This window comes from Rhinoraja longicauda, chromosome 28 (assembly GCF_053455715.1).
Source record: "Rhinoraja longicauda isolate Sanriku21f chromosome 28, sRhiLon1.1, whole genome shotgun sequence".
In the NCBI taxonomy this organism is placed as follows: domain Eukaryota; kingdom Metazoa; phylum Chordata; class Chondrichthyes; order Rajiformes; family Arhynchobatidae; genus Rhinoraja; species Rhinoraja longicauda.
The window spans coordinates 7,719,978-7,732,500 of NC_135980.1; the positions used below are offsets into that span (position 1 = coordinate 7,719,978).

General features: G+C 42.9%; 1 protein-coding gene and 1 long non-coding RNA gene across 2 annotated transcripts in view; one reads left to right on the top strand and one right to left on the bottom strand.

Moving 5' to 3' along the window:
* LOC144607454 (insulin gene enhancer protein ISL-1-like) overlaps positions 1–1,085 on the top strand; it is a 29,918-nt gene extending 28,833 nt beyond the window's left edge. Inside the window, exon 6 of the mRNA XM_078424318.1 lies at positions 409–1,085. Coding sequence (XP_078280444.1) covers positions 409–525 — 117 coding nt within the window. The 3' untranslated portion in view covers positions 526–1,085. The remainder of the gene's footprint in view (positions 1–408) is intronic.
* Positions 1,086–4,411: 3,326 nt separating this feature from the next.
* LOC144607383 (uncharacterized) overlaps positions 4,412–12,523 on the bottom strand; it is a 41,511-nt gene continuing 33,399 nt past the window's right edge. The window contains exons 4-5 of the long non-coding RNA XR_013549098.1: positions 6,194–6,286; positions 4,412–4,533 (exon numbers count right to left, since the gene is read on the bottom strand). This is a non-coding gene — a long non-coding RNA (uncharacterized LOC144607383). The remainder of the gene's footprint in view (positions 4,534–6,193; positions 6,287–12,523) is intronic.

The window sequence follows — 12,523 nt, forward strand, 5'->3', positions numbered from 1 at the left end:
CTGTCTGTCTGTATCTGTTTGTCTGTCTCTCTGTCTGTCTGTCTGTCTGTCTGTCTGTCTGTCTGTCTGTCTGTCTGTCTGTCTGTCTGTCTGTCTGTCTGTCTGTCTGTCTGTCTGTCTGTATGTCTGTCTGTCTATTATCAACCAAGAACACTTGCCTTGCACGAGGTGGATGGAAACTTGAATTTTGGAAAATCCTCAAAATTACTAAGTCCTGGCAATCTCCTTGGATCTTACATGGTGATTATCTTCCCATCTTCTCCCTTTTCTCCCAAGATACTTACTCTACATCCTATGCCACTTTTCTTCAGCAATGTAGCAGTATATTATTTTTCATGGACATTTTCTTTCTTTATTTTGAGGATGCTTTGGCCCTATTACAAAATATACTCTTTTTTTTCTCCACAGGCAGCCTTTTCTGGTGGAAGATGCCACTCAAACTGCAGTAGTGGTGAGGTGTCAGCTCCAAGCTCCAAACTTTCAGACACACTGAACAGCGAAGGATCCCAAGCAGCAGGTTTCTGACTTTGTAACCTGTCATTAACCAAGACTTCATTGGAAAACCAACACGAATGACTTTCATAAAGACACAAGAAATTGCAGTTGATGGAATCTCAAGCATAAATGGTGCTGCAGGAACATTAGTTGAGGCAGCACCTGTGGAGTGAAAGGAACAGACAACGTTACGGATCAGGACACAGTCCTGTTTCTATTTCTCATGTTCAGAAAGATGAAGCAAGTTTAGTATTTTTACAGTTGTGGTGAAGCTGCATTTGGGGTATTGCGTTCAGTTTTGGTTACCATGTGGTGTTGGAAAAGTGCCATTGTGGAAGGGCTATTCAGAAGCCTGATAACAGAGGGAAAGAAGTACGTAAGGGTTTCATTGTTATGTTGACCGGCAAATGAACATTGAAATTCTTGCTGCAGGTTTTACAGGCCCATTAACACAACGCAACAAGTAAAGGCCATAAATTACAAGCTGAAGTACTTGGTGTAACCTACAAAAAGTCCATAGAAGGCATAGCTTTAAGATGAAAGGGGCAAAGTTCAAAGGAGATGAGCAGGGGCAAGGTTTTTTACACAGAAAGTGGTGGGTGCCTGGAACACATTGCCAGAGGTGGTGATGGGGGCAGGTATGATAGTGTTGTTTAAGGAGCTATTAGACCGGCACATGGATATCGAGGGACCTGGATCATGTGCAGGCAGATGAGATTAGTTTATCTTGGCATCATGTTCAGCACAGTCATTGTGGGCCACTGGGCCTATTCCTGTGCTGTACCGTTCTTATGTTCTAAATTTAAAATGTGAGAAGAGCAAGAATAGAAGTCATCAAAAAGGAGTTGCACAATTTTTATGTTAATCCAGTTCAGTAAATGCGGTCACTGCAATGATGACCTTAAAGAATTCATATACCACTTCAGCTTTGAATCAGAAGTACATGATTTCGAAAACTTCTCCTTGAATTTCACTAGCAATCATGGTATTAATTGAAACTGGTAACTATGGGCTAATCCCAGATTATGTTATTCTCATTATTTGATTTAATCACATTTTTTTAATTTTTTTAATCCTTTAGAATTGAAATGTTATCAAATATTGTGTAAAAGAAACCACCCACATTTCAGCAGGTTTGCGTAAGATTCCATGTTTTAATTGTGTGCACTCATCCACCAGAGGACATTAATAAGAACGGGAATCAAAGTCCAAGAGGGACCCACGCTACACATTCATAAAACTCATCTGACTCTAGCCAGAGAGTTGAGGTTTCAAGTGAGGCAGGAAATGTAACCGAAACCGTCAGACATTTCAACAAATAAAGAACCAAACCAAGATCAACACATCCCTATTTCAATGGTACTGGGTTACTATTGTCATGTGTATTGAGCTACAGTAAAATGTTTTTGTTTGCATGCAATCCAGTCAAATGAAATCATACTACCCATGACTACAATCAAGCCGCAAGTGCAGCAGGTAGTGCAAAGAATAAAATACCAGAATGCAGAATATAGTGTGATAGCATTTTTGTCTGACAGTTCCAGAGGGAAGGACTAAGGTCCACAATGAGGTAGGTTGGAAGATCACCCTGGCTTATGGGAGGACCATTCAATAGTTTGCTAACAGAGGGGAATAAGCTGTTCCTGAAATCAGTAGAAGGCTTTCAAGCTTTTTTCCCAACGGGAGAGGGGAGAAGCGGGTATGACTGAATGAAAATTGATTATGTTGGCTACTTTTCCAATGTCAACATGAAGTGTGGACGGAGTCAATGATGGGGAGGCTGGTCTGTATGATGGGCTGCACAACATCCACACTCTCTGCTCAAATAACCCTTCACATTTTTATTGAACCATTGAAACACAGATGAAACTATTTCATTTATAAGCAAAAACGTGAAATTAGTTTGGTCAGATGTAATTTTGGTTTCTTGATGAGTGGATTTAGAATGTAGAATGGATTTAGAAGTAAAACATAGAAACCTAGAAGCACAGGCAAAGGGAAGCAGAAGTAGGTTCTTAGGTCATGGAGCCATAAAGACATACAATGTGGAAACAGGCCCTTTGGCCCAACTTCTCCACACCAACCAACATGCCCCTTTTACTCTAGTCCTATCTGCTTGTGTTTGGCACATATCCTTCTAAACCTGAACTATCCATGTACATGTCCAAATGTTTCATAAACTTTGCAATAGTACCTGCCTTAACTACCTCCTCCAGCAGCTCGTTCCATACACCCACCACCCTTTGCATAAACCTTCAGGTCCTTCAGGATCATGGAAGACACTACAACTGATTTCAGGAACACCTTCTTTCCCTCTGTTATCAAATCTCAATACCATACGCCTTGTGGCCTTTTGCATTGGGAAATCTATCTCCTCCTTAAGCTTGATATACAAGGAACTGCAGATGCTCGTTTACACAAAATGATTCACCCTTAAACATATTCAGCCACGTGTCCTCCTGAGCTCCCAGTGGTGGAAAAAGGAAGTTCTGCATCGTTATTCTGACATCACAAGGATACCTCCTTTCAAATTGGTTACCTTTATAAATTATAGACAAAATTAATTACAATCTTTTAATCACAAGAAATGAACAAGGGATAAAACAAAAAATATATATTTTTGCTTCTCACCTAAATTTTGATGATAATATACTTCAAAAAACATTTATTCAAAATTCATCCATTAATAATACATTATTAAATTCTGCATCAATTCAATAGATTCTACTCGTCGTGTACCCTCTAAACCACTATTCTATGTGTTAGAGAGAAAAAAAATTAAGATTCTTGGAACCAAAAGCTGAAGTTTCATTCTTAATAAGGTGACTGATATCACGCTACGGAAGTGAGTCATTCCCAGCTTGAACACGATAGTTACCTCCAGAACAAACCTTTGACCACACATTCTTAACCTCAACCTCTGAAGAGCAGCCTTTTACAGATTCAACACAAACATTTAATTCTTCACTTCAGGAGCCCCTGTGAGATTGCCAATTTACTTCAAATTAGTTTAGTATTACGAATATAAATTAGTTTTATATATTGAATATCACTCCATTGGAACAAAACCCAAATCCTCTGGAGCATGTTACAGTCTTAACAGATAAAAGGGATTAAGAAAAGATCATGTTATGCTGTTTAAAAGTGCCAATTGAGAGAATATGATGCTTAAGATACTCTCATCTCTTTCCTGAAACATCTCCTTGGGATATTTTATGTTCACTTGAGTGAACTGACATTTAATGTCACATTTGATGGATGTCATCCTTGGTGCAACCTTAAAGAGCTTTGGTCAGACCACAATTGGAGCAATGTATGTAGTTCTGGTCGCCTTACTTCAGGAAGGATGTGGTGGCTTCTGGAGAGGGTGCAGAAGTTTACCAGAATGCTGCCTAGATTAGAGGGTATTAGCGATAAAGAGAATTTTAGACAAACTTAGATAGTTTTCCCTGGAATATCAGAGGTGGAGGGGAGACCTGATAGAATAATATAAAATTACGAGAGGCATAGAGAGGGTAAACAGTCAGAATCCTTTTTTTTCCGAGGCTGATGATGCCAAAGACTACAGGGCATAGCTTTAAGGTGAAAGGGGCAAACTTCAAAGCAGATGTGTGGGGTGTGTTTTTTTCCGCAGAGGGTGGTGGGTGTCTGGAATGCGGTGCCAGAAGTGGTGGGGGAGGCAGATATGTTAGTGGCATTTAAGAGTCTTTTAGATAGGCTAAAGTATATATGAGGTTTAGTTTTGTTTAGAGATACAGGCTCGTTGGTCCACCGAGTCTGCACCCACGATCCTCGCACATTAACACTGCCCCACACACACACACTAAGGCCAATTTTTACATTTATACCAAGCCTATTAACCTACAAACCTGTATGTCTCTGGAGTGTGGGAGGAAACTGAAGATCTCAGAGAAAACCCACGCAGGTCATGGGGAGAATGTACAAACTCCGTACAGACAAGCACGTGTCGTCAGGATCGAACCCGGGTCTCTGGCGCTGTAGGGCAGCTGCTCTACCGCTGCACCACTGTGCCGCCCTCTGTGTGGAAATGAGAATTATTTGAAATTTCACTTTAACTTAAAGTTTAACTTAGCATCATGTTCAGCACAGACATTGTGGACGACCAAAACTTCACACATTACTCCAAGTATGGTCTCTCAACAACAACCTGTACAGCTGAATCGTGATGTCCCGACTTTTTAACTCAGTACCCATCTCATTGATGGCAAGTGTTCCAAATAAGGAAAGTAAAGAAGAGGTGGAGTCAGATAAGGAGAGAACAGAAGGAAGGTAAAGCTGCGGTGGCGCAGCGGTAGAGTTGCTGCCTTACAGCGAATGCAGCGCCGGAGACTCAGGTTCGATCCTGACTACGGGCGCCGTCTGTATGGAGTTTGTACATTCTCCCCGTGACCTGCGTGGGTTTTCTCCAAGATCTTCGGTTTCCTCCCACACTCCAAAGACGTGCAGGTTTGTAGGTTAATTGACTAGGTAAATGTAAAAATTGTCCCTGGTGTGTGTAGGATAGTGTTAATGTGCGGGGATCGCTGGGCGGCGCGGACTTGGTGGGCCGAAAGAGCCTGTTTCCACGCTGTACAATCTAAATCTAAAAAATCTAAAGGGAGGAAATGTGGGGAAGGCATGTCTTTACCATCCTATGCTGACTTATTAGTAGAGTGCTGTGAAGACGCTGCACTGGTGGAAGTACCGTCCTTTGGATGAGATAATGAATTAAGGCACTCTCTCAGATGTCTGCATAAGATCCTCTGGAATCCTTATTCAGCAAGGAAGTTCTCCTTCATATCTTGGACAATATTTAACCCTCAATGGATAGTTTGAATCCTCATTCGTAGAGAGCTGAACATTTAATGAATAGGACTTTACTGGAACTAAATGATATTCCCTTTATCATGAATCAGAACTCTGTGGGTAGCTCGGTTGCAATCATGTATTGCCTTTCTGCTGGCTTGTTAGCGCGTAACAAAAGCTTTTCACTGAACCTTGGTACACATGACAATAAACTAAACTGAACTAAATACTTCTCCAATAATCCTGTTGCTACCTGCAGATTATGCTGTGCATATACTTGGCTCTCACGTTTCCTGGACATCAGAAGTATTTAGTTAGTTGTAAAGTCCTTTGGGATTTAATGCAAATACTTTCATTCGTTTTCCCCTCTTATTCCAGAGCCAAAAATGCTCTGGAGAACATTGGTTATCTCAACACAATGCAAGAACTGAGCTTGCCAAATTTCTCCTTTGTAAATCACTAGGCAAAGATTATTTGACTCAGATACATTTTACTTATAGCAACTTTACTTCTTTAGAGATACAGCATGGAAACAGGCCCTTCGGCTCACCAATTCTGTGCCGACCAGTGATCACCCTTTACACTAACACTATCTTACACATTAGGGATAATTTACAATTTATAGAAGCCAATTAACCTACAAACCACTATGTCTTTGGCATGTGGGAGGAAACCTGAGCACCCGGAGAAAACCCACGTGGTCACAGGGCGCATGTACAAACTCCGTACAGACAGCACCCGTAGACAGGATCGAACCCAGGTCTCTGGCGCTTTAAAGCAGCAACTTTACCTCTGTGCCACCCTTGCAAATGAAGCAGGGCAGTTCTTCGACAAAATGAAAAGTTAATCTTTCACACAATATAAAGTTATGTTAGAAAAATTCTGAACTCACAAAGCAGATGACATATTCGCTTCATTTTCCACCATTGGATGATGTGGCTGGAGGTGGAATCTCTTTGAAGGTGATGAAACTGTGGAGAATGATCTGTTGAAAGAGAAGAAAGGGTGAGAACAGAGGTGTGGGAAATGGATCTGACACAGTCAAGGGCTTTGTTAACACTGGTAAAGGAGAAGCCAGGTTTCAACCAGAGAAAGGATCTTTGCTATTTTCTTGGTGCAAGTTAATATTACCCAAATTCTCCTCCAGAGGTCAGTAGCACAATGAAGATCTTGTTGAATGTCAAAGATCTATCTAATTACTTACTTGGCAACACAATTTTAGGCCCGTCCATGGATGCCTTCAGCTTCCTCTGAAAAATGTCAGCGATGTAGATACATCAAGTGTCCACCCCTTATCCAGCAGGAAAGTTAGTGGAATCTCCCCAATAGGCAGGTTAATTCCAAGAAATTATTCCCTGAAAGAAGCCTCTCCCAGAGACAGACACAAAGTGCTGGAGTAACTCAGCAGGTCTATGCAATAGCCAATAACATCAAAGACCCACACCAGCCTAGCCACGCTCTCATTTTGCAACTACCATCAGGAAGAAGGTGCAGGAGCCTGAAAACCATAATCACCAGGTTGAAGAGTAGCTTCTTCCCAGCAATTATCAGGCTCTTAAACACTGCGCAACACTTTCTCAACATCTATGGTCTTTTGTGCAGTATGCCCTTGGTTGCACTACGGACTTTGGATTTGTTTAGAGTTTAGAGATACAGCATGGAAACGGGCCCTTTAGCCCACTGAGTCATGTGACCATCGATCACCCTTACTCTAGTTCTACGCTATCCCATCCTGCACACTAGGGGCAATTTTCAGAAGCCAATTAACCAACAAAGCTGCACATCTTTGGAATGTGGGAGGAAACCAGAGCTCACGGAGGAACCCATGTGGTCACAAGGAGCATGTATAAACTGCACAGACGCACCCATCGTCAGGATCAAATCCATGTCTCTGGCACTTTGAGGCAGCAGCTCTACCGCTGCGCCACTGTGCCCCGACTTGCTCCATTATGGTTACCTCAAATTACTGTTATTGATTCATTGTATTATTGATTATCATATATTTATTTTTGTGCGTTATTGAGTTAACAGGCCTGCAAAGCTGCAGCAGTTAAGAATGTCATTGTTCCGTTGTCGGTTCAGAGGCCAATTAAACTCTCTTGACTTGACTCTTGACTCGACTTGAATCCGTTGTTACCTGCTCCCTCTAGTGGTCAGACTACAACAAAAATAAACGGCTTGTACAAAGATACACATGGGAAATACCAATGAACTACAAGTACTCTATGTACAGATTCCACATGGTGGCCAAAAGGGGAACTTGTAATGTCAAAAAACAGTTGTTACAAAGCCCAAGTACAAAGTCTGTTTTTGCATTCTTTGTTGTTTTTGGTAGGAGCCTTTTTCTTTTCAATTATCTTGGGAGGAGTTGGCTGCGCCTAACGGCTGCGGCTCTCTGGCAGTCTGTTGTCTTTTTTTCTTTTTTTTTTGTTTGTGTCGGTGTTGGGATGGTTTTTGTTTCTGTTTTTGGCTGTGTATGTGTGGTGGGGGTGTGTGGTGGGGGTGTGGGGTGGGGTGGGGGGGTGGGGCGGGGGGAAACCTTTATTTTATTAGGTCTCTTCCCCGGGGCGCGGCTCGGCTGCGGGCCTTAACATTGCCGGCGCAGCTCGGCTGCGGGACGTTTCAGTGCCCGGTGCGGCTCGGCTGCGGGCCTTAACATTGCCGGCGCAGCTCGGCTGCGGGACGTTTCAGTGCCCGGTGCGGCTCGGCTGCGGGCCTTAACATTGCCGGCGCAGCTCGGCCGCGGGACGTTTCAGTGCCCGGTGCGGCTCGGCCGCTGGACTTAACATCGCCCGGTGTGGCCGCGGGACGTTTCAGTGCCCGGTGCGGCTCGGCCGCGGGACGTTTCAATGCCCGGTGCGGCTTGGCCGCTGGACTTAACATCGCCCGGTGTGGCCGCGGGACGTTTCAGTGCCCGGTGCGGCTCGGCCGTTGGACTTAACATCGCCCGGTGTGGCCGCGGGACGTTTCGGTGCCCGGGGCGGCTCGGCCGGAGGGCCTTCCATCCCCTTGCGGGGGCTGTGCGTGTCGTTTGCCTCGGTAGGGGTCGAGCTGCCTGTCCGTGGGTGCGGGGGGAAGAGAGGGGAAGTTTTGTTGCCTCCATCACAGTGAGGGGGTGTTTGGAGTCACTGTGATGGATGTTTGTGTTGGGGTCGGGTGTCCTGTGTTCTTTTCTTTTTTGCTGTATTTTGTGTGACTGCTGAAATTTCGCTCGGTGTTGTGCCGAGTGACAATAAAGTGTTGTTATGTTATGTTATGTTATGTTATCTTTCTCTGTCACATTGCTTTTTTTTGTCTTTTTTGTTTTCTTTTATGTCACAGAGCCATAGAGTCATACATCGTGGGAACAGGCCCAACGGCCAAATCTCCCACACCGACCACCATGTCCCATCTACACTAGTCCCACCTGCCTACGTTTGGCCCATATCCTTCTAAACCTATCCTATCCTGTCTTCTCCCTTCTGGTTCCATGCATCAATGCTGGACCTTGAAAGAAAATATGTCATTAATTTGGAAAGGTTGCAGAAGAGATCACCAGGATGTTTCCTGGGTTTGCGGGCTTGTGTTATAGGGAGAGGTTGGATAGGCTGGGAGTTTCTTCTGAGGAGCATAGGAGGCTGAGGGGTGACCTTAATGAGGTGTACAAGATCATGATGGTCAAGGATAATGTGAATGGCCACAGTCTTTTTTCTCAGGGTAGAGGTTTCTAATACTAAAGGGCTTAGGTTTAAGGAGCAACGTGAAAGATTTAAGAGGGACCTCAGAGGCAATTTTTTCACTCAGAGGGAACTACAGACGTGGAGACAATTATAACCTTTAAAAGACATTTGAACAGATACAGTATATGGATAGCAATGGGCAAATGCAGGCAAATGGGACTAGCTCAGAATGACAATTCAGTCAGCATGGACGTTGGGCTAAAGGGCCTTTTTCCATGACATATAATATCATTACTCAATGATTCAGTGGTGAGCAAAGGGGAAGAAACTAAGGCTTTGATCTTGTTATCTCCACTATCCAACGGTGCAAATGTTGGTCAGTGACAGAATTAGGGTACCACAAATCTGCCCTTGTTACCTCAATAATAAAATGTTTTCATTTATATATCAATTTAATTGCCTTTTCATGAAAATAGAAGCAAGTGGCATTTGAGATGAATGTATTAAATGTTCATATGTTTAAGTTTTTGCTGGAAGTTTTCAATCCTTTTAAATTACATTAAAAAACACAAGGTGCTGGAGTAACTCCGTGGGTCAGGACGTTACTGACCCACATAGTTACTCCAGCACTGTGTGTCTTTTTATGTCATTTAAAAGGATTGAAAACTTCAAGCAAAAACTTGTGTCTTACATAAAAACATGGAGAACATGGATAGGTGACGTTTCGGGTCGGGACCCTTCTTCAGACCATATCCATGTTCTCCATAGATGCTGCCTGAACCACTGAGCTACCCCAGTACTTTGTGTCTTTTTTTGTCTTTTTCTGACTTAGATCGTTTTTTTTTAATGTTACAGCAGCTAATTTGTTCCTAATCATTATTTTAGCTTTTATATTTGTTTTACAGGCAAAGATTTTTATCCAGAGAGGCAATCATCCTCTCGAATCTGCCAAAGATACGTCATCCATAGTTAACTCACAATGTGCTGCCAATCACATTCTCAGTGGGGGGACTTGATTAAAGTGGGACAGGTAGCAAAGGTGACATCTACAAGCTATTTTAGTAGGTGGCTCATGTCGTCTGAATTCTTCAATATCTTCTTTACTTCTTGTATGTTTGAAAGAGCTAAAAGTATAAATGTATAGAAAACTCCATTGAGTGTGAAAATGTGGGTTTTAATTTGTCCCAATTTTGTTGTGGCAAGTAAAAATCTTTCTGATTTAACAATTCAAGCAGAGAATCACAATTCTTGGAAGCATATCATGAAAATTTGGGCACCCACTGAATCAGATTTTTCACAAATAACTTAAATGGCCAGAAATTATATTATCTAGAATCCAGTTATAATAACTGTTCATCCTTGAAATATCTCCATAAAATGTATTTTGAAGAAATCGTACATCATACATCAAAACTGTGAACAATATTAAGAATGTCTTTACTAATCAGTGAAATAGCTTGTGTGACAAATGTTCTCACAATATTAGAAAGAACGAACTGCAGATACGGATTTACAAAAAAAAGACAAAAGTGCTGGAATAACTCAGCAGGTCAGGCAGCATCCTGGATAGGTTGATGTTTTAGGACTGCACTGAATAAGGGTATTGGAGCCGGATTAAAAAGTAGAAAAGATGCAGATAATCTGAAATAGAAACATAAAATGCCAGGGACATTCTGTAGGAGGCAGCATCTGTGGAGACAGAAAAGGTTGATTTTTACATGTCCATGATATTTCATCAGAACATCAAACTGAATTGTTAACCCACAGTTTTACTTAGCCTGCCGATAACAGTGTGTTAACTGGGTGTTTTAGTGTGCAGTTGATAACGATCTTATAATCATAGACAGACCTTCTCACTTTGCCAGACTACTTTTCATATTTGCTATTACTCACAAGTATCATTGTATTACAACTAGGATCAGCATGGTGGCACAGCGGCAGAGTTGCTGCCTTACAGCACCAGAGACCCGGGTTCGAACCTGACTACAGCTGCTGTCTGTATGGAGTATGTACATTCTCAACCGTGACCGCGTGGGTTTTTTCTGGGTGCTCCCTACTCCTCCCACGTTCCAAAGATGTACAGATTTGTAGGTTAATTGTTTTGTTTAGTTTAGTTTAGTTTAGAGATACAGCACGGAAACAGGCCCTTCGGCCCACCGATTCCACTCCGACCAGTGATCCCCGCACACTAACACTATCCTACACAAACTAAGGGCAAATTACATTTATAGCAAGCCAATTAACCTACAAATCTGTACGTCTTTGGAGTGTGGGAGGAAACTGAAGATCTTGGAGAAAACACACGCAGGTCACGGAGAGAACGTACAAAGTCCGTACAGACAGCACCCGCAGTGGGGATAGAACCCGGGTCTCCAAAGCTGCAAGCGCAGCAAGGCAGCAACTCTACCGCTAAGCCACCGTGCCAAATTGGCTTCAATGAAAATTGTAAATTGTTCCTAGTGTGTAGGATAGTGCTAGTGTATGGGGATCGCAGGTCGGTGTGGACTCAGTGGACTGAAGGGCCTGTTTCCACGCTGTATCTCTGAACTAAACTAAACTATTAGCTGAAGTTCGCCCAGCATTCCTTTGTTACAAACTTAAAGACAAGCTTGCTTCTCATATGTGATACTCTATCTCATTTGAAAGATTACATTGAACTTTATTTGGCTGATAGAAGATGAGATTTGTTGGCACTCGAGGGAACAACAGGATCTTATTGGAGACACAAGAGGACACAGTTGCTGGAATCTGGAGCAAAAAAATTAAGTGCTGGAGGAACTCAGTGTGTCAGGCAGCATATGTGGGGGGGGAAAGAATGGTCGACATTTTGGGTTCAAACCCACATCAGTCCTAATGATAATTCTTTTCCCTCCTTAGAAGTGCTTGATCCACTGAGTTCCTCCAGCAGTTTGTTTATGTTCCAGGATGCTCCATATTTCTAAGTCGATATCTCAGAGTTGTAAATCTGTGGAATTCTCCTCCTCAGAAGGCAGTGGAGGCCAATTCTCTGGATGCTTTCAAGAGAGAGTTAGATAGAGCTCTTAATGATAGCGGAGTCAGGGGGTATGGGGAGAGGGCAGGTACGGGGTACTGATTGTGGATGATCAGCCATGATCACATTGAATGGTGGTGCTGGCTCAAAGGGCCGTAGGGCCTATTCCTGCACCTATTGTCTATTTTCTATTGAAAAGCCTCCAGTTTCTCAAACTCAGTTCAAGACTCCTAATGCACGGTCTCAACATGAAACATTGACTGTCCTTCTGCCTCCTCAGATGGTGCCTGACCTGATAGATATAATATCGCGTGAGGCATAGATCCTATGCCTGATAGATCCTGATAGATCCTGAAGAGGTTGGACAAATCTGATTTTTTTTAAATGTTGAAATGAGACCTGATAGACGGGGTGGGACAGTGGCAGAGCGGTAAAGTTGCTACCTGACTGCGCCAGATACTCGGCTTCAATGGTCACTGTCTGTACTGAGTTTGTACGTTTTCTCTGTGACCGCGGTGATTTTTCTCCGGGTGCTCCGGTTTCCTACCGCACGCCAAAGACGTACAGGTTT